Source organism: Arvicola amphibius, chromosome 4, assembly GCF_903992535.2.
Source record: "Arvicola amphibius chromosome 4, mArvAmp1.2, whole genome shotgun sequence".
Classification (NCBI taxonomy): Eukaryota; Metazoa; Chordata; class Mammalia; order Rodentia; family Cricetidae; genus Arvicola; species Arvicola amphibius.
The window spans coordinates 55,992,032-56,014,162 of NC_052050.1; the positions used below are offsets into that span (position 1 = coordinate 55,992,032).

Below are 22,131 nucleotides of genomic sequence, written 5' to 3' on the forward strand. Positions count from 1 at the left end.
ATACTGGCATTCCTGAATTGAGGATTCGACCACAGACCCTATGCAGAGCTCCAGGTTCTCCACACGTTAGGTATCTGAGAGCAACTTTCCCATCCAGGCACACAGCTTCGTAGGTACGTGGGGGGCCTGACACCCCTCTTCTGGAGGTTACAGCTGACTAGCAATAATTCTGTTCCCCAAAGCAGGTAGAGGGAGTGGTACTGGCCACCCAGCCCATGGTGTGGACTGCTTTGCTCACCAGCAGACCCTGCTCGTCCTTCTCAACATGCCCCATCCAGCCCTGGGGCAAGAGCACAGGGAGCCGGTTCACACTTGGGACTGAGGGAATAAAACGGATCTGGGCCATGCATGCGAAGTCCATGTTTAAAGTTTGATCCTTTGAAAATAGATATACCTATACATGATATATTTATATATACGAAATCTATATTTGTTTAATTTGAGCCATTCACTCTAAACCAATGTACAGGTGTACAATGAAAAATTCTAAATGCTTAGTTATTTTTCCCAGCAGTGTAAACTCACCCTTCTCCGAGAGTGGGATCTGCAGACTTTTGATGTTACAGCTTCGCGCACTTCCTGGCAAGGGCGGTCCAACCCCCAATTTGTAACGGAGCCTGGGGGTTGAAGGTTATCTTTAAATACATGTACAAACTGTTGTCAAGAGTAATGTTATTAAAATAGATTTATTATCCCTGAGCTTGGCACATGGTCTTGTTTCAGGAGAGGCAGCTGGGCATTCGTACATCCTGGGCTGCCTCAGGAGGGAAGTCTGAAGGGTCGCCGTCAGGAAGGCCGAGTGCCTCAAGTGTTCTCCCATGCTCTCCTGGGTAGGGAGAATATGTAACTGTTAGAGGTCAGCTTTGAACCATCCTTCCGAGTTTCCGTCACTAACCTGTTTTCAGATCCAACAGGGCATCTAGGGCCAAAGTGACACCTCTTCATACTCTCAGTGATTTTCGTTCTCATTATGGAGGCAAACAAACAGGCTCCAAGATCCTGCGGCCACTGGGGCATGCAGTGCTCACACACTAGGTACCCAGCCCATCGACGACCCCATACCGAAGCAGTACCACGATGAAGCCAAAGAACTCAGGATTCCAAACTTGAGCTTTATTGAGTCTGAGTCCTTGGAAAAACTATTCTTGGTGCCTGAGACACATACACACCCAATTTCACCTGGACCATGGCTTGACTCTGGCACGCAGAGGGAGCCCCCTATGCTAGTGAGTGAGGGCAGACACCTCAATTTCCATGACTTCTTTCAAGACTGGCTTGCTGTCTTCCACTGTGTGACCTCCTGTCCTGCCACTGTGTTCTCCAAGCATGGGAGGCACCTGGCAGATGGGTGCTCCCCCAGCCCTGGCCATAGAGGACTGCTTACTCTTGATTCCAGACTGCCTCGTGGCTAGATCACGTGCGCCGACTCCCGCCAGGATGACAGACGATGTGGCTTCCACACAGGGCAGAGGAACACAGCCTTTAGTCCAGGATGACTGAGACTTTCACTGGGTTCTGACCTTCTTGCTTTGTGGACTGTGCGGCTCCTCCGCGAGGGCCCGCTTCTGCTGGGGTTCTGTGTCCTCTGGGCTGTCCGCCTGCTGGGCCAGGAGGGCTGCTCGTACCATGCGCAGCTCCCGCTTCTCCCTGCGCTCAACCATCTCTTCGATGTCATCTGCAAACAGGGCCTTCAGTGGAGGAATCAGCTTGGGTACTGTTGGGAAATCTCCAAAGCAGATCTGATGAGAGACAGGACAGCATAATGAGAGGGTAAAGGAGTATGAGAGCTGGGGTAAGACCACCTCTCCTACCTTACATACCCTTAGGCCATGGACTGTAACTTAAAAGAATGCTATTCAGGAGGGGAACAAGTACAGTGAAGAAGGGCCGATTCCCGACTCCTGGGTAAGAGTAGGGAGACCAAAGGAAAAGGAATCAAACAGTACAGACTTTTCTGACAAGCTCATGCCCACTCCTTTATCTGGGGAGGCAAAAGGGGCAAGCGGCTCTGGTACTTTGAGAGCCTACCCCAGTTGGTGCTAAAGGCTGCAGTGGGAATGGCTCAGGCCTGGGAGATGTTCTGCCATCTCCACGGACCCTAAGGGCAGGGAGACTTTCAGGAGCAGACTATGTCCTCAGTCAGATTTTGGTTACACCTGGCTAGTGATAGAGAAAGCTGCTTTTCTCTGGTGACCAGAGGCCATAAAAGGAGAAGTGAATGAGGCTCACTTTCCTACCTGGCCCTGCCCTTCAGAGCCCTCAGGGTCCGCGCAGCATACAGACCTTCATGTGGTCAAAGGCGATGCCAACTTTCTCATTGAAGTCAGGGCTGAAGAGGGGAATCTTGGCATAGCGCTGACTGAAGTGGTTCAGCATGATAAACTCGGCATTCATTCGCATCCCCACATCAATAGCCTGCGAGGTGGTGCTGCAGCAAGAAGAATGCATAGGATGCTAAGCCTTGGCACAGGAGTCCACAAGCCTGTTCCTCCCTGCTGAAGGCACCAGGGAGGGCTGATAGGAGGGCCAGAGCCTGCCCACACTTCCTGAGGAAGGCCCGGCAGAGGTGTTATCTGTCAGTTTGTCGGAATAACACTGAAGAAGACCCCCGGGCACCTAGGAAGGCTGGACTTAAAACACCCTAGATTCAGTCATGACACCACTTTCCCCGGAAGTGACAGTTTATTCCAGCTGGTTTGTTTTTTTAAAACCCCACGGGCCACCATAGAACCCTGCCTAGGGGATAATCAAAAACTGAAGCAGAGTGCCCAGGAGAGCTTACGTGGGTTCAGGAAATTCCAGAGGCCTGAAAGAAACCAGCCAGTCCCACCTGGCTGTGGGCACCATTTCTCTGGGGATGAGCAGAAGGCTGCTTAGCTTCCATCTGACACAAGAGAGGGTGACAAGCACTAAATGGCACTACCTGTGTGTTTTTTCCACTGCTTCCTCTTCCAAGCCATCCTCCAGAGTGGCTTCGTGTATCAGGAGGTTGGCATCTTTCCCTGAACAGAAAGATAGGCATCAAGGAGGAATTTGGATGAGTACCATATACTCCTGGCATCCATAGCTGTGTTATGACCAAATACTCAGCTCTCTTGGTCCTAGCCTAGACTTGTTTGCTCCTCAGGATGACAGCCAAGGGACCAACTAAATAAGAACCAGTCTGCTATCTGCTGGTATCAGCTTCATACCCATCTGCACACACCTGACACATGCCATATCCCATGCATCTCTCAAAGATCCTGGGTGAGGCCCACTCCCCTCACTTACCCATCTGGACCAGAGCCTCACAGGGCATGGTGTCCCCTGAGTAGACCACTTTCCAGCCAGACGAGTGTACCAGCGCACAGCCGAAAGCATGTTTGCAGTGCCGTACTGGGCAGGTCTGAAACTGAGGGAGCAGAGGTGGAGAACTCAGGCCCCACTCCCCATGCTGCCCACCCTCTGTGGGGCTTGCACCAGGGCCACTTACTTCTTCTAAGTCACATGTTTCCAACAGCAAGCTGATTAGCCTTTCAACTGGGGGACTGGAGACCTCTGCCCCTTTCTGAAGACATTTGGCAGGAATCATACTATAAGACAGAGATTGAAAAATGATAACGAAAATATTTCTTGAAAAAGTCTAACACTTGCCGTCACACTTCTGTTCTTTGCGTGAAGAACTTTCAGTGGTTTTAAGAATCATGACTTCCGTCACAGGAATGAAGACAGAAAAACTGATCCAAGCCACACGCCCAGCCTAGCTAGTTCACAGTTAAGACAGTGCAGGTCACAGGCAGCATCTGTCAAGCAGGACTCCTTCTCATCCTTCCCTGGACATAAGCTGGGTCCGCCCTGCTGTGCACCACCTGGTGTAAACGTCTCTGTGCCAACAGCTGTTCAGGTACTTGACTCTGAAGCTGTGTGCGTGCCGTAGAGACAGTCATGTGTACATTGATGCAGTGAGCACTGGGATACTTGGAGAGGCCTCCAGGCCTCCAAGGGCAGGCTTGCCAGGACTTCAGCTGCCACCCAGTCAGCTGGAGCACTGGAAGGAGGCAGCAGTGGAAGGCAATAGCCTGGGGTCTGGTGCACAGGGTTGCTGTGAGATATTTGTACACTACGTGAAAATATATTGCTATGATGGTGTAATAAAAATCTGAACAGCCAATAGCTAAGCAGGAGGAATTATAGGTGGAACTTCAGGACAAATTGAGAACTCTAAGAAAAATGCGGAGTCACCAGCCAGATGCAGAGGAAGCAGCATGAGCAGTATAAAGAGATGAGGTAATGAGCCACGTGACAGAACATAGATGAAAATAAATGGGTTAGTTTAACGTATAAGAGCCAGTGGGACAAGCCTGAACAAAGGCTGAGTTTTCATAATATAAGTCTACACGTAGTTATTTGGGAGCTTGGCTGGCAGGGCAGAAAGACTCGTTACACAGGGTGCTCACCTGATGTGGTGCAGAATCTCCTGGCACTGGTTGTGATACTGCTGCAGCCAGGCCCTGAGCTGGGTAGGAGCCACCACCAGCAAAGGCTGGAAGGGTTTCCCCAGAGACTCCTGAAAGAAGATTCCAGTGCACAGCCAATAAGCAGGCTTCCCAGAAAAATGGTTTGGATTCAGTTGCAGGCACAGCTAGCTGGCCATGAAGCAGTCAATTACCAATGTCAGTCAGGAGCTTCACTTACCAGTGCGTGCTCTCTCTGCAGCAAGATATTCAGCAAGCCCTGGAAGAGAGCGCATGTAATGAGCCAGACCCAGCTGTCACTGCTACCGGTCAGAGTCCTGCCGACAAGTTCACTGACCCAATTCCTATCCCACATCACAGGTGGGGTTGCACATGCTAAGCAATGACTGGAATGGTACAGGCAGAAAAACATAGCTATGTTAGAGAGAGGGCAATGGGCTGAGACCTAGAAAGCTGTACCAGGCCCAGATCTAGGCTGTGTGAGAAGGAAGGAAAGTTGAGTAAAGTCAAAAGTTCGGTACTAGAGAGAACGAATCCAAAGCCCAGACTAAAGGAGCCAGCAGCTCTCGCAGGCTGACCTCTGGGTGCCACACTCACCGTATGGTGGTCCGCATGCAGGTGGGACACAAACACAGCAGCGAGGTTGCACAGGACGCTGTCTATTTGCTGTCCATAATGGCGGCACAGCTGTCCAAAAGTGCCTTCTCCACAGTCCAGCAGCACAGACTTGTCAGGGCTGCAAAAGACAGGCACGGCTTAGTCTAGATTCTCCAGAATGGCATTGCTGTGGCCGCCCTCGGCTTCCACAGCCACATGCCCTTGTCCTCTGTGGAGGTCATATAAAATCAACTAATGAAATCACACAGGTCATTCTAGACCGGTCTGTCTTCTCTATACGAAAGAAAGATCTAAGGAACCCCGAAGCCTCTAAGGATATACATCAACACAGTGCTGTGTGTCAAAAACAGAAAAAAAGAAAAAGATGGTGGACTGGAGACACCCTCACAGCACCCTTCTGCTTCCCCTGAATTGGCCACACTCTGCTGAGAGTGCCACAGACAGCATGATGTCATAGGAGTTGACTCCCAGTTCCCTTTCCAAGTGGTCTGGTTTTCTCGGCCCACATCTTCAAATGGTCTTGAGACAGGATGGGTTGCATGAACTTTCTCTGGGGAGGTGGCTAGTGTGACTCAAGGTTCCTCTTACAGTTTTCCACTGAGCAGATCTCAGGTCTGAGCTCAGCACACCAATGCAGAGGCTCTACTCAAGTAGACAGATGGAGGTACCCCTCTGGTACTCTTCCTTCCTCTCTCAACGAACACAAGATTGGAAGGGCCACACTTATCCAAAGACAGTGACTTCTAGGGGAGAGCCTAAATGAGAAAAGGCTGGCGCTGTTCACATCAACAAGGTTACAAGGCTGTATTTAGGAATCAGAAACCAGAAGTCTTCAAGAGGGCCAGGCAACTCTAACTCACGTTCCTACATTTCTTACTCATGAAGAAAACATGTCCAGATTTGAAAACATTTGACCTCAGGTGCACCTGGGTACTGTAGCATACACTGTCTGACTCAAGTGTGGTAGTGCATTGCAGTGCACACTGTCTGACCTCGGGTGCACATGTGTACCACAGTGCACATTTGCAGCATTACCCTGTTATTGTTTGGTATCACTAACAGCCACTATAATGAGCTCTAAGAACTAACCCAGCACTTCACCAGTATGCTTCCTTGACAAACCACGTCTGCAGAGCAGTGGTCATGAACACTTCACAGTGGCTCTGACATATCTGCAGATAAATGAACCTAAGCAAACCCAGAAATCAACCAGGGAAAAAGCAAAACAAACAGAACTCAATAATGGGCTGAATATAAACAAATGTACAAGACCCCAAAAGCTTTGAAATGCACCAGCAAGAAGTTGACAGAAACACAGGTACTGGTTTAGATGCAAGCTCACAGCTTGGACCTGCAGTTTAGGCTGAAGAACTAAAGCAACCTCTCTCAATGTGTCAACCAAGTCAGTAGTCACCTGTCCTTCACAGGTCTAATGTGTAAGCTCACTGGGACACCCTGCAGCAATGTGTACAGCAGAGAAGGTTTCATTCTCCAAAGTCACGAGGGGATGGGTCTGCATGTTTCCCAGCAGTGAGCAGATAGACACAGCATGCCCAGCAGGAGGCAGAGAAAGGAGGGCTGCCCGACATTCCAGGACAGCTGGGTCAACATAGTGAGTTCTCAACAATATATTCTAAATAAAATAAAACATAGCAAAGCCCACTAGTTCCACTCCCAGACACCAGCCTGTTGAGTGGAGAGGACTGCATAGCAGCAAGCTCTGGTGGACGGCGGCTTCTGGGGCAAACATGGTACCTTAAGTTGACAAGTGTGGAGCTGACATTTCGGATCTTCATTGGGATGGCAGAGCCTGTACCCAGGAAGACAATTTCGGGATACTGGCTTCTTTTCTCTGTGGAAAATACAAGTGCACTTGAGTCAGCATTCTGTCATGTGGTAAGCAAGCCATCTGGTGCAATTCACTTTCCTAGGGGGGGCGCTGGGAGAATATGTTTCCTTTTCAGTATGAGGCCAGCAGGCTGTCAGGGAAGAACAGCATCTGGAAGATAGTAATTACTCAGGCTTCTCTTTAAAACAAAACACCACTAAATGACATAGGTTTCACTAGTTCCTCCATGTGGGTGGCACCTCCACCTTGCACCAAGACTGCTCACTTAGTGTGTATGTAACCATCCATCTGCTGCACTCAAACACCTGGGTGGCCAGGAACTAACACACCAGGGCAGCAACTTAATCAGAAAGTGGTATTTTATTTGTGTTCTGACAAATAAAGCTTGCCTGGATATCAGAGGGCAGAATTAGCCAGTCACTAGTTAACCATAGAAGCTGGGTGGTGGCGGGTCACATCTTTAATCCCAGCACTCAGGAGGTGGAGACAGAAGTGACAAGAAGGGGTATAGACAGACCCCTTTTTGGAATGAGGAAGGAAACAGGAAGTAACTGGCAGCTGCTCCCGGTTCTCTGATCTTCCAAGTTTCCCCCAATAATGAAGCATAACCCCAGCTAAGACCCTAAGCAATATAGAGGATATAGAGGGTGCCTGAACTTGCCTTGCCCTGTAGTCAGACTGATGATCTTAAATGTCACCATAGAACCTTTGTCCAACAACAGATGGAAACAGAAACAGAAACCCACATCAGAGCACTGGACTGAGCTCCCAAGATCCAGTTGAGGTGTGGAAGGAGGAAGAGTATGAGCAAGGAAGTCAAGACCATGAGGGAGGGGTTCACACACTGAGACAATGTGCCTGAGCTAATAGGAGCTCACCAACTCCAACTGGACTGGGAATGAATGACCATGGGATCAAACTAGTCCCTCTGAAGGTGGTTGACAGTTGGGGCAGACTGAGGGCCCAATGACAATGGCACTGGAATTTGTCTCTACTGCATGTACTGGCTTTTTGGGATCCTATTATCTTCTGATGTATACCTTGCTCAACCTGGATGTGATGGGGAGGGCCTTGGACTTCCACAGGGCAGGGTGCCTTGCCCTCTCTTAGGATTGGAGTGGGGAGGGAGGAGCGGTATGTGGAGGGAGTGGGAGGGAAGTGGGAATTTGAATTGGTATTTTTTTAAGCAATAAAATAATTTTTAAAATGAAAAAAAAAAAGAAACAAAAGAAAAAGAATGAAGCAACTCCCAGGAAACAGTTCTTCTTAGACACACATGGGAAGAGGAATGGCTGACCTAGCGCTGACCTTCAGAAAAGCAAAGGTTGAGAAAGGCCATCTGGATTAAAACCCACACCCTTCTACTCTAGCATTTTCTTTATCACTAACTGAAAACTAAGAAAAATCCCCAAAGCGCATAGGTCACAAAATTCTCCAATTGCTTTCCCTGATGGAGCAATAATGTGGCCAGCATCTTCCATGGCCCTTCTTAGTCAACCAGGAACACCCAACTGCAACTGTGGCAAGGAACGATCAACATGGTCTCACAGGTGTTCCCTAACCATTTTCCTAGAGGTGGACCCTCAAGAGTGCCCAAACACTGTCACTAAACATGGAGTTTACTGATGTAGGGTCACATGAGCTAAGATCTGCTCTGTTATAATACAGGGAAGTCCCGAGTTAAGTAATCAGGTTGCAATTTGTATGATGACCTGTTCAAGACTGCAAGCTTCAGGCAGGCAGGGCTTTGGCTCACCTTCTGGGGCTGGGCTTTCCTGCACACTCTTCTTATATTCCTGCACACTCTCCTGAAATTTGGGGAGCTCCAAGGCTTCGGCTATGAATTCGTCAGTATTGCAGATGAGTGTGGCATCCCTGCAGAGGAAAATAACTTGGGTGACCCAAGGGGCCTGTACAGCCTCTCGGCAAATGCTGACTTGGATGTTCAGAACATGAGCTCCTGGATGATGCTGGGGGAGGTGATGGGGAATCGCAGCCTTGCTGGAAGAAGTACATCACTGGAGCTGAGCTTTGGGGGTTTATAGCCTGACCCTCTTCCAGTTTACTACTCCTTTGCTTTGTTTGTGGCTGAGGTTATGATCCTTAAGCTCCTGCCACACCATGCCTTCCACTTGCTGCCATGCTCCCCACCGTGATGAACCTTTGACCTTCTGGAATCACAAGTCAAAATAAACTTTTTTTCCTTAAGTTATTTTGGTCATGGTGCTTTATCACAGGAATAGAAAAGTAACCAAAAGAGGAATAGAACAGAATACTCCTATAGATAATGACCCAGGCAGTTGTGGTCTCTGAAACTTTCCTCAACTAATAGGGTGACTAAGTCCTGAATGACTCTGGCTCGTTGCATCCTCTCCAGCCTCAGGCCTGACAGGCCTTCCTGGTGCCTGGGCAAGGCGAATTCTTTACAGTGGAGCTGTCCCTGCAGCACCACACCCCACGCCTGGCTGTGAAAATTACATGTCTCCACATATGAGCAATGTCCCCTAGGAGGACCCCAAGGGTCCTAGCTGAGAAGCAGGGTTCCAGCGAGCACCTCTCAAATTAAAGTGAGCATGTACACAGCTGGCAAACTGAGATTCTTGGAGTGACCTGCAGAACCAGAACTGGTATCAGCTCTGGGGAGCACGCAGAGAGCCTACACCCTCAGCAAGTGCCAGTGAATGCTGGTATTGCTGGTCTCCTCTCCACTCAGCACAATACTGAGAGGGCTGATTCCCTGGGTTAGCTGAGCAGGAAAGTCCCCCAAAGCTTAAAAAGCAGCTCCAAGTTAACCTCTCCAGATCAGTCCAGTGGGTCTGGGACCTCGGAATGACATCTGCACTGGCACATGGGCTGAGGAAGGCATGTAGCAATGCCCATGGCCCAAGGCATACCACCCAGAGCAGTGACTATTCAACCACAATAGCATGGTGACATTCTATAACAAGATCTGCTCTAACAATGATGCTGAGAGTTTAGGACACAAGAGGACCCCACACTCACACCCTCAAAAGAAGACAAGCCATCAGGTAGTCAGCAAAGACTTCTCACTTGCCTGGGAGTATGTATGCAGGGGCTTTCCAGGCGGCAGTGTATGGTCACTGGTGCCTAAAGAAGTCACACACTGTGACCCAATACCCCACATTTAGAAATCACCTTTAGGAAGCAGAGTTCCAATCCAAGACATATACAAGACATTTACTATTGCATTAAAACAAGAAAAAATATGTACAAGATTGAGTAAAACATCAGAAATACCATTAAAGTCCTTTTTACTGGGGCCAGGTATGGTGGCACATATTATTTTTTATCCCAGCACTTGGGAGGCAGAGGCCAGAAGAGCTCTGGGTTTGAGGCCAGCCTGGTTTCCATAGCAAGGTACAGGCCAGCAAGGCTACAGAGTGAGACCTTGTCTCAATGAGCATCCTATTCCTGGAGCTGGGCTCTCCTGCTACTGCACAGGTGACTACTGTGGCAGAAGGCACATGGCTGGAAATGCTTTCCAGAACACTGACTGCTACTGACCAGATCCAGAAAACCCTCCACCCCGTAGATGTCCCCACAGGTCAGAACTGCACGCACCTCTGCCACTCTCTCTTGGGGCGGAGCTGATACTTGAGGAGGCATTCACCCCGAACTGTGGGCAAGCTGAGGGCAGAGCCTTCCTTCTGCAAGAGATAAGAACACACTTCCTGGTGAGAAAGCAAAGGTGGGGAATCCATGGGTCAGGAAGTTTCGGGGCACTTGCTACCTTACTGCAGAAGCTGGTAAGGCGGGGGAAGATGTCAGGGTGGATGAGGTTGAGTTGGGTTTGGATCTTGTGGCTGCGAAGGTTGTGGACTGAGGAACAATTCTCATTCAGAATCAGGTGCTGCGTGTCAGGCCCAAACCTAAAAAGAGACAGCCCACTGTTAACAGTGTTCATCAGGATCACCCCAGCTCAGGGAAAGGACTGCAGACAAACAGGTTAATGTGATGGGCATGTGCAGAGCTATGTCATTTGCCCCAAACAATGACCACACAGCCAGACATAATCCTGCTGTTCCTTATCGAAATCCAGGCTTTTGTCCCTCCTGAGGCTCCCTTTGAAGTATGTAGGAAAGAACGGTGGTTAAACTAAGAAAGTGTTAGACCTTCGTGTAAGGATATGAAAACATCGCCAAGAACAGGGTATTAAAAGGGCCTAGGAGGAAAGCAGACAATTTGTGTTCTTATGACTTAGACTCACAAGGCATGAAAAACAGAGCTCAAGACCCAGAACTGTTCAGGGCAGAGAGGACGGGGAAACAGGGGGTGAAGCAGATGTCAGGGCAGCTAAGCAGCCACTCGAGGTCACCAGATACCCAAGTCAAACACCCTTCTGGTGCTATTCACCAGTGCGGGATTAATAAAAGATGGTGGACCTTCTCCTCACAGACCTGCTCGAGAAGAAGCCAGAGCAGTGGACGTCACACACATACGTGCAGTGAGATGCTGAAGGAGGCTGTTCCTTTACCTTTGCCAGTCTCTCCTCGGCACTGACTGAGTGGAATGTAGAGGAGTCCTGGACAACTGGGAAGTGGGCCCACTTCGCCACCTAGTGGCGATGATTCAACACACACCCTTCCTACAGAGGAACCTGCCCAGAATTTCTAAGACAAGAATCCCAGAGAAAATTCAGGCAGGCTCAGGTGAGAGAGAGCAGCACTTAGTGGACATACATTCAAACACCACCTACAAGAGTCGCCCTGTGCCCTGGACTGGTCTCCATACCTCTCCATCCACTGCTGGTACCTGCCGTCAGTGAGTACAGATTCTGGGGCAATATGGACCACCAAGGCCACAGGGGCATCGGCCTCTCCCTGGTACCTGGACAGAAGAACAGGGTTTCCTTCAGAAAGAGATAAAAGCTCAGGATATACATGAAAGGGGATCGATTGTGCAGCCATGAATTGGAATACTCAGTGCTGTCATGGGTACTACCTCTTGATCACACATGGTCTACTAACCTGGTGACACTTCCTTTTAGATCAGTGGCTGTTTTCACTATCACCATTACCCCTAGACAGACAGTCAGACAGACAGATAGACACACACACACACAGACACACACACACACACACACCATCTCACACAGGCACAGGGCTCTCAAGTTCTCTGGCTCACAATAGGCTCTGCTGCTGGAAATCTTATTAGGATAGTGTGTGTTCAGGACACCAAAGCACAAAGAACAATGTGGCCAAGGGGGGCTCCTGGCACTACTGTAGGAAGGTACAGGAGCCAGGTGAATCTGCTGTACAAGTAGAATACACAGCATGTGAAGGACAAGCAAATACAAGCAAGCCACTAGGGAGGAGGTAAAGCCCGACAGACACGAGGCTTAAGGATTCTACCTAAGGTGGTAGTAGTGCCATTCTCAGCACTAAGGAGGCTAAGGCAGGACCGCATGACCAGGGCCAGCTGAGCCTACACAGGGATATCCTGTCTCAGAAAGACCAAGGGCTGGAGATGAAGCTCAGTGGGAAGGCAGTTGCCAAGTGTGTTCAAGGCTGAGCCTGAGTACCAGCAATACATGGGGGAGAAATTTCCTGCCAGGACTGCAGCTGCAGAACAGGCTGTGTTCCAGTGGACACAACACCTGGGCCAGAAAGATGTTCCCATGCTGAGACTGCCCCTAGCACAATCTAGGTCACAGTCTGCGACACTGCCCTACCCCATTAGTCTCAACACAGCGGGGAAGAAAGCTCATATAGGAAGAAATAGGTCAGATGATTTATTTGCCTGCACATTCATTCTAGAATTTGATCTAGATTTAGATGTCTCTCTCTTGCTCAAGTGTCTTCTCCCCCCCCCCTTCTCTCTCTCACTTTCTCTAAGTTGCAACTGATTTGTTTAGTCCTTGTTGTTCTCAAATCTCATTCCAAAGAGCACTAACTACAAACACTGCCCAACTCTTGCCAATAGGATCAAGACACACCTTGAACCCGAAGTTCAGGCCTTCCCAGAGACACAGTGCATCTCAAGGACATGGTCTGCCTTTGGGACACGGATGTCTTCCCAGAGACACAGTGCATCTCAAGGACACGGTCTGCCTTTGGGACACGGATGTCTGTGCTGAACAGTGACGGCTCTCGCTTCTCCCACCCAAAGTCCCTCATCATCACCTTTTCAAGGTGTCATTCTCACAGATGGGCTGGATGAATCCTTCATCAGGACATTCGACCACGATAAACACAAGACCAGGGTCTGCGGGTGTGCAAAGCTCTTCAGGCGCAATCTAGACAATGAGACAGGTCGCTGATTGGAGCAGAGCGCTCTTCCACACCAGTCTTAGCTCAGCCAAAATCAAATGTCCCTCAAGGCAACTGTGACCATTACACAACCCACACTTAATACACAGAGCACAACCTGACCTGAGTGGTTGCCCCCCACCTTTCCCTGCTCTGTTTGTTCCTCCTTCAGCAGATGGGCACTTGTCTATGGAGACATTTCAAACCAGGGCGGCTAGTGGGAGGGCTAGCATGCAAGATACCAAAGACACCTCCGTAGACAAAGAGCACAGCTCTGCTATGAGACTTGCTAGCAAAGGCCATGCTTGAAGGCAGGCACTGCTCTGCAGGAACAAGGGAATGCATCTACACACACAAAAGCCCAGCAGGTGTGAGCAGACAAGATGTAAGAATGCCCGGGCAGAGCACTGCACGGGTCCATCACTAGGTAAAGGTTCCACCATCCAGCCAAGTGTAGGTAATCCCAAGTTGTCCCACATATCTTTCAAAGTGTCTGTAAGCTTACGGCAAACAGTGGTTTTGCTCAGTGTTCCAGGCCCCACCTGCAAGTGCTACATCCCGAAAACCAGGAGCCTCACCTCCCTTCCTCCGAATGTGATACTCTTCCCGTCCTTGACAGCAGCAATGATGGGTGCAATGGCGGCCGTCCCACTGAGAGACAGAGACAGGCAAGCACTCTGTGAGACACCTTTTTGTAACACAGACCCTCCCCACGGAGTTCCCAAGGGCCAGACACTCACACAGGAAGTCCCAGCTCCTTTGCTTTAAGCACCAAGAAGTTTCCTTTCCTCAAGTGCAGCTGCAACAAAGGGAAGGCACACATAATCTCAGATGCTGATGGTGCAGTTTGTCTTAGCTTTCTCAGGAAAGGATCTACCTTTTGTTACTTGCTTACAATCATTAAAATGCAGTAGGCACACGTATTGTAAAGAAGTGTTTATTTGAAATGGCTTCAGACTCAGAGCCAAATGAACTAAGACACAGTGCTTCTGCACACCATCACCTTGCGGTGAACTTAAAGAGTGTCAACAGCAAGGACGTCAACTCACAGCTAACAAAGAGCTCTCAGAATCAGCACACACCACCTGGCCACAGGCCTACTCACTGCCCACTTCTGCCAAGACTTACCTTGCAGATAAAAGCTACCACTAAGGAAGGGTCCCTGCCGCCTGCTTTCCGGCTGACACCTGAGGAAAAGCACATGTAACAAGGTGAACGTGAAGGCTGTATACGCTTCTGAAATTACTATTCCTTAATTCTCCTCAGCGCATTCAAAGGACACTGCTGACCCCATCCTGAAGTAGAAGGATGACCCTGTCATTATCATTACTACACACCTCGTTATCTTTCTGATGTGAACAGAAAATGTGGAACTCCAGCCAGGCCTGGCAGTGCATGGCTGTAATCACAGCTACTTGGGAGATTGAGGCAGGGGGAATCGAAAAAAAAAAAAATTCAAAGGCAGCTCAAACAACTATCTCAAAATAAAAAAATAAAAACTAGACCAGAGAGAGAATGCTTGCCTAACAGGCCCAAGGCCCTGGGTTCTTCTCCAGTACAGTGGAGGGAGGGGAAGAGAAGGCAAGGAAGGAAACTCTAGCCAGAAAACTCAGAATGGCAAGTAAAACTTTTTACATGTCCCATTTGGCTTAATATTTGGGGGCAGGATAAAATAAGTCATAATGTTTATTTATTTATGGGGGTGATGTAGGTGTCGGGAGGAGACTGACACTGTGTTTATGTGAAGGTCAGAGGACAACCTGCCAAAGTTAGTTCTCTCCTTCCACCATGTGTGGACTTTGGGAATCAACTCAGGTCTTCAGGCTTGGCAGCAAGGGTCTACCCACTGGGACATCCTGCCAGCTCTCCCTGTAATGTTTTATAAACAAGCACATAAAAGAAAAATGAGACAACAACTAAAGGCCTGAAGGAAATATGTGAGTTTTTGTTGGGGGAGGCCGCTCCTTCGTTCCCAGCTGCCCAGAACTGAAATAATCACTCAGAAACTGTATTATTTGCAATACTGTTCGGCCAATAGCTTAAGCATATTTTTAGCTAGCTTTTATATCTTAAATTAAACCATTTTTATTACTTTATATTTTACCACGAGGCTCGTGGCCTACCTCTGGCTTGCGTCTTTCTCCTTTGGCGACTCCATGGCTTCTCACTGACTCTACCTACTCTATCTTTTCCAGCCTGGCTATATTCTGTTAAGCCATTGGCCGAAAGCAGCTTCTTTATTCATTAACCAATAAAGCAACACATATACAGGAGAACTTCTCACACCAGGTTTTGGTCCTCTCTGCTTGCCATATAAAATAAGTTTGTCAAGGTCTGCCTTCTTAGTCACCTGCCCTGAGACCAGCAGGAGCTGACCCAGCTGTGCCCAACACTGACGAGCAGAGTCTGAGAGTTCAATCCTCAGACAGAGCAGGTCTTGGACAGCTGCCTTCTGAGAGGCTGACACTCTCTCTGACTTGTCTGTTGTGTGAGCACAGCAACCGGCTCTGAGTTATTGTTTTGTTAATGAAGACACAAAAGCCCCCTACACCCAGGAGAGTGCCAGTCACTGCTCCTCTATGAACACACATCCTGGAGCTATCCAAAGCTACAAACTGGCCTGACACTCAGGACTGTCAATCTCCTTACAACCTTTCATGATCTCTCTCCCTAGACCAGGGCTTTACATGATGAAGAAAAGCATCTACTTGTGCAAACAGCGTTTTCACAGTGAAGACCCTAACTCTGAGCAGTAAGAGGCAAAGACCTGTCGTGTGCAACACTGGGCGGAGGCACAGAAAGACGTGCACCATATGACCTCACCCACATGTGGAATCTTTAAAAAAAAAATCTTTATCTCACAGACAAATAAAAGAAAGGTTACCAAAGGTCAGAGGAGAGGGTGGGGGACAGAGGGGAAGTGGATAAGGAATGCAAAATTTCATGCCACGCCCCCCTTGTGACCACAGAAAACAGTGTGCTGCTCACATAGGGTTGGAGAGGTGGCACGCTGGGCAAAGCCTGTTCAGCATGCATGAAGTACTGGGTGACGCACTGTGGGAGGGACGGTCACTTAAATAATGCAATTCTAATATGCTTAGCATAACACACAGCTTGCTGAGACGACAGATAAGTTAACTAATTTGATTCTTTCTACATAGATCAACATAACTCACTATACCCCAAAACGTACACAACTACTGTCAGTCAATTAGAGACAATCTTTTAAAAGGACAAGGAGTACGAACTACAAGGTGCGCCCCCACAGTTTACCTGTACTGTTGCCATCTGGAAGGTGCTGTCCGTTTTCAGCTGGTGTAGAGTCCGATGATGACTGTGGTGGACTGAGCCTGTTGGGAGACCTTCTTGGGCTCTGCAGTGGCTGTTGCGTGCAATACCTCTGTTCACCTGGGCAGCAGAGGAAACCATCACATTGCACCACCCCCTCACAGCTGCAGCCCAGGTGTTATTCATGCAAGAATTCCCTAATGTCAATCAGACCAGCACTCCCTTCCCTGCGGTAAGAAATAATCAGCTGCTGGCCTGCTGGCCTGGCTCAGGGCCTTGCCCACAGAAGGGAGTCAACAGTATGTGACTGAAAGCATCCAGGCTATAAACTAGATCAGTTACCAACCATTTAGCTATCCCTGCACAGGCCCCCGGGATACCCATCACTAAAAGGAGCAGAATTCTGCAGCTATTTAGGTATCAAAATCAAAGGGTGGAGAATGGGGGTGGGGGCGGCTGCTGATCAAAAGCTGAAGCACAGCTGCTGGTGTTAACAGAAGCTGCCTTTGCTCCTCCAGGCACATCACTCAATCAGAACCTGCTGGGCTCCAAGGAAACACTGGCCTGAAGTGTGCAGGTGTCAACCATTGGAAAACACATGACAGTAAACTATCGTGTGCTCTGGAGGGAAGAAAAGCGTGCTGGAAAGAAACAAGAAAGGGAGACACTTCCAGTTGGAGTTGGGAGGGGGTAGCAGTGACCTGGAGTGAGTAAAGAGAGACCATAGGCCAATCCCTTGCTGGCCTTAAGAAGCACTGGTGCCATTGCTCAAAAAACACACCCTTTACCCATGGCCAACATAAACTTCAGCTCCTCCCCCAGTTCTGCCTTTGTAGGCTCTCTCATCTGCTCTATAGCCCCTCAGAAACTGGCAAGATCATGCTAGTTTGCAATGTCAAAGGTATCTCCCTACCACCAGGTCCTCTCTTCAAAGGCAGGTAATATCTGGCACGAACTATTCAGCCAGAGTGATGTGCAGAGCGTCTCTGCTCCCAACTCAAAGCCACATCCTTTGGCCCTGGTACCTCACAAACATGGCTGGAGCTTCTCAGCCCTCAATGCCCCTCTTTTAAGTTGCAGTCTCTAAAAAGGCACTTAATTGCAACAAACTAATGCAGCCCTAGTGCAGTATTGCTATGTTTGTTCACGAGAGGCTAAAGTCTGATAAGCAGTATCCAACCTCAAATTTCTAAGCATCCTCAGAAAACAAACAACAGGCCACTCAAACCAAGTCCTCACAGTCTCTCCTCACCCACATGTCCCTTGGGTGGGACCAATAGCCACCTCCTCCGGGGAAATCTGGCTCCCAGACTCACTGTGGATAGGGACCTGGTAAACAGTCATGGTCTCGTCCTTGTACTCTGGTGCAGAGTGTGGCCGCACAGCTGCAGGAAAAAGGTCAAGAAATCGTAAGCCTTAGTACCAGCGGGAAAATGAACCTGCACGAACACAGCCTCAGCCACTGACTTTCCCTAGAATGTTATTGGGAATATTCCAATAAAACCAGGTTTTCTTTAACATTTTTAGAGGGAAAAGAAAAATGGGAAGCTGTAATCAAATCAGCCATTTTTACGGAGCAGAGTCAAGGCAAGTCATGCTATGAACACTGGGCAGGATTCAGTAAGAAAAATGTAAATATTGTGCTGAAATGCAAGAGCCCTGAGTTAATAAGATTACCAGCCAGAAACTCTCTCATCTCAACCACGAGTACTGAAATAAATTCCGATAGAAAACTGTCAGTGCTTTACAAAAGCGGGGCATTGACAGGCCAGAGGCTTGCTGGCTCAAGGATCTGCTGTATCTGCATCCTGACATCTTCCCATCAAGGGGTTATGGGCCTCATTATACAGCTGGAGTTGAAGCTCAGCTATAACGACGGTCACAGACCCTCCATACCACTTCCTCCTGCAAGGAATTAGAGGTCCCAAGAACCATCTTGGACCAGGGAAGGAGTCCGGAGCCCAAGTGAAGGTTGTGAGAGAAAGAAATGAATGTAGGCATGTACCAGGTTAAAGCACTCTGCCCGCTAAGCCAGTATTCTTGAGGCATGAAAAGGAGCAAGAGGTAGCCAGGTGGTGGTGGTACATGCCTTTAATCCTAGCACCTGGGAGACAGGGACAGGGGGACCTCTGTGAGTTTGAGGCCAGCCTGTCTACAGAGCAAGTTTCAGGACAGATTTCAAAGCTACATAGAGAAACCTTGTCTCAAAAAACAGAATAAAGAAAAAGGGTGGGGGGACACCAAGACAGGCTGGAGAGATGATTCAGCAGTTAAGAGCACTGATTGCCTTTCCTGAAGACCTGGGTTCAATTATCAATACCCACAAGGCAGCTCCCAACTGTCTGTAAATCCAATCCCAGGGAATCTGACACCCTCATACAGACATGCATGTAACCAATGCACATGAAATAAAAACACACAAATCATTTTTAAAAATTAGAAAAGGAACACGAGAAAGAAAAAAAAAACATAGCATGCTGAATGGAGCATGTGATTTTTAAGGTTTGCTTTAAAACAGTTCTTGGTGGATTCTAATTTGAAAAGCAGGGCTCATACAAAAAGAAGTATGAGATAACGAGACACAAGCAACAACATACCCAGGTCTATTCCTTTCAATGGACCAGAAAATATTTTGATTGCTTCTAGATATTTTTCCTAGAAAATAAGCAAGCAAGAAGTTATGTTCTAATATAGCACTCAAATACAGTATGGACTTTACATCAACACAAAACTTAGCAAGTGCTTTTTAAATTTTATCTATACAGATACTTATTGTGTCCAGTATCATTAGATGCCACCGTGTTAGCAACGTTAAAAGGCATAAAGTTCTTGCTTCTCTCACTGGAGATGGAGATGAAACAAATGCTCACACAAACAACTCAGTAGCAATTAGGAGCCCTGAAAGAGCACTGCAGAAGACACAGGAGCTGACACCAGTTTGTCTGGAGGGACAGGCACAGCTCCGAAGAAATGACCCTGGAAAGCAAGACCCTCGTGGCACCAGCTTTACAGCACAGGTAGGAATGTGAACAGAGGCCTGGGCCTATGGGACTTGGAGGCCATACTGTGGATCATAACACACAAGGGAGCCCAGGATGGGAAGTGGCATGCTGCATGGACATCTTGCTCCAGCTGCGCTGCAGAGGACGGATTACAGGGAAGTGGGAGCTGACATGCAAGGCTACTTCAGTAGACAGTGAAAGCTACAGGAGACAGAAACATATTTGGACATTCTTATGAAGATAGAATTAGATATGTGAAGTTTAATACATACATAAGAATGAAAGCTTTAATCAAGCACTTCCTTGGCACCAAATGTCTAAAGAGATGTGATACCTCCTACGCACACCTTCCTTCACTCTTTACAACCTTATGGGACATTCTGGCCACTTCATAAATTAAGAAGTTGGTGCTGAGTCCTTGGCAGCTCACCAAGGACTACACAGGCATTTTTGTACTATGAAAGGAGACGTGTTTATTTCCACTACCTGCTATATCCTGAGGGCAGAGGGTTAGGATACAAAAATGAAGATTCTATTATTAACCCCTATAAAAAGAATTGTTATTGACATGTGACTCGGGAGACACTCACCAGTTGTGGAGGTCCTGAAAGAACGCATTTAGGCAGCCCAGTTTCCTTTAATGTTAGAATCATTCCTAAAAAAAAAAGAATGTCAAAAATAAATATAAATAAAAAAAATCAGCTCTCTCAACATACAGGCACTGCCTCTGTGTGTGTGTGTGTGTGGAGGGGGAGCAGGGTTTGCCTCTCCTTGAGCCAATTATTTACCCACAAGTCCCTATTCTGGCTTATAAGCAACTACGCCATACATAAGGAGAAAATATTAGCAGAAGTACAAGAGACAAGGGATCTTCCCCATGTGCCTCTAGAATGGGCACAGGTGACTGGAGTTGAGGGCCCGAATAAAGAGGCAATCTTGACAGTAGGTGCCTGCATATGGCTGCTGGTGGTTTTCATGATAAAGACCTTTACTCTGACTCTGATCACCGCTGCTACTTTCTAGCTAAGTGTATAGTCCAGCCCTGGAGGCCATTACCAATGTCAAGCCCTGTTTTTCTGAGTCTGGCTTTTCCCACTCAAGCTGATTAGGCTAGTACACAAGGAATTCTAGCTCCCCTGGGCTGAGAAGTGGACCAAAGGAGCTGAAAGCCATGTTAAATTCCCAGAGACTTCCCACCAGCCTCTGACGTCCAAAACAGACTCACCACACAAACCCCCGACATTTGACCAATGCATTCGAGTTAGAAATATGTTGTCCAGGCGAGCGACTTTCAGTCTAAGAAAAAACATATATTTCAGCAAGATGAAACCCGGCTGACCGAAGATCACTTTCTGCTGAGAAGTCTCACCTGCCTCTCACCTCCGCTTCCAAGCCCTTAATCATCTCCACCCCAGAAGCCAGGGGTTGACTCACTTGTGTTCCTGCATAAGTCGCTGGACGCCTTCTCCGCAGTTAAAGAGGTACCTGTGGGAGGAGTATTACCCTACTCATTAAAGTCTATTCTGCAAAATGCTTTATTGTAGACACAACGCTCTAACTACAACCAGACGACCATGTTCTGTCGCTGGCAGGTAAGTTTTGAACCTCTCTTTGGTTAGGAACGGAGGAGTGGAGTTCAACATAGGCCGGTGGGAAGAAGCCCCTTTCCCCATCGAGAACTCACCAGCCCGGTCTCGCCTACACACTCACACTGTGAGACCCCTGCTTTGGGATGCTGATACGACACCGGGCAAGCCAAAAGCCACACCCGGCCGAGGTAAGGCGCCGGATTGCACGGATGCTTGAAAACCATGCAGACCAAGGGAGGTAAGGGACCTACAAGGCTGGACTAGAGTGAAGCTCCGAGCACATGGCGCTGTGACCACACAGCCGGGGATGTGGTCCCCACTGACCTGTTGTACTCAGAGAACACGTAGAGAGCGGCGCCCGCGTCCCTGCCGCCTGCCGCCACCACCTGCAGGTACACAGTGTTCGGGCCCCCGGGCCCCCAGGACGGGCCGCGCTTCTCCCGCGTGCGCAGATGTCGCAGGGGGTCTTTGGGCGGCCGTGGCCGACGAGCCGAACCCTGCGACATGGTGCGCAGGCCGATGGGACGCAGTAGCGAGCGCAGCGACCACATGCACCAGGCCACACCTGGCTGACAAGGCAGCCGGACCCCTCGTGCCGCCACAAGCACTGCCCCTGAACCCCGCATGGCGGGACTGGCCAATCAGCGCGCGGCGACACGGGCGGCCCGCCCACACAAGGTGCTTCATCCAATTGCAAGGAGCCTTGGAACTAGAAGCCTGTCAATCGAGGCGGACATAGAGTAAGCGAAAGCTAGAGAGTCGCCGGAGACTCCGCCCCCTGACAGCTTCCAGCTGTCCCAGGGTTGATAGTTTCCGGATACTGTCATTTTTCTGGAGGAGGGACTTCTGGGTTTGTAAGTACCCGAAAAGCAGTACTGGGAAATGAGTGAGTCCTTTCTGTTCATCTTCTGATTTTAGGAGCTGTGTCCTCCGAGGATTTATACACTGGAAAGATTATGCCATCCTATTACCTAGCTAAGAACAAGGAGAATGTCATTTGCTCCGGGCTGATTAGGAATGATAGCAGGGAAATCACATTCGTGAAATCTTGACTGTGTGATC

At 48.8% G+C, this 22,131-nt stretch overlaps 1 protein-coding gene across 2 annotated transcripts; it reads right to left on the bottom strand.

The window, feature by feature from the left end:
* Positions 1 to 667: 667 nt before the first annotated feature.
* On the bottom strand, positions 668 to 21,701 carry Elac2 (elaC ribonuclease Z 2). 2 transcript variants are annotated; one of them, XM_038326441.1, is made up of 24 exons: positions 21,394 to 21,701; positions 20,915 to 20,965; positions 20,706 to 20,776; positions 20,071 to 20,135; positions 19,076 to 19,133; positions 17,795 to 17,863; positions 16,464 to 16,598; positions 14,319 to 14,377; positions 13,931 to 13,989; positions 13,769 to 13,841; positions 13,065 to 13,177; positions 11,674 to 11,769; positions 10,673 to 10,811; positions 10,504 to 10,589; positions 8,678 to 8,796; positions 6,828 to 6,924; positions 5,052 to 5,190; positions 4,675 to 4,713; positions 4,437 to 4,546; positions 3,473 to 3,572; positions 3,271 to 3,391; positions 2,924 to 3,002; positions 2,284 to 2,428; positions 668 to 1,739 (listed from the first exon to the last, which is right to left on the bottom strand). In XM_038326441.1, exons 1-24 carry the CDS (start codon positions 21,693 to 21,695, stop codon positions 1,506 to 1,508), a joined length of 2,559 nt encoding a protein of 852 aa, XP_038182369.1. In that variant the 5' UTR covers positions 21,696 to 21,701; the 3' UTR covers positions 668 to 1,505. The 2 variants fall into 2 exon arrangements, with proteins under 2 accessions (XP_038182369.1, XP_038182370.1); XM_038326442.1 differs by lacking the exons at positions 11,674 to 11,769; positions 13,065 to 13,177; positions 13,769 to 13,841; ... (7 more) ...; positions 20,915 to 20,965; positions 21,394 to 21,701 and having other exon boundaries at positions 10,678 to 10,779.
* Between the last annotated feature and the right edge of the window lie 430 nt (positions 21,702 to 22,131).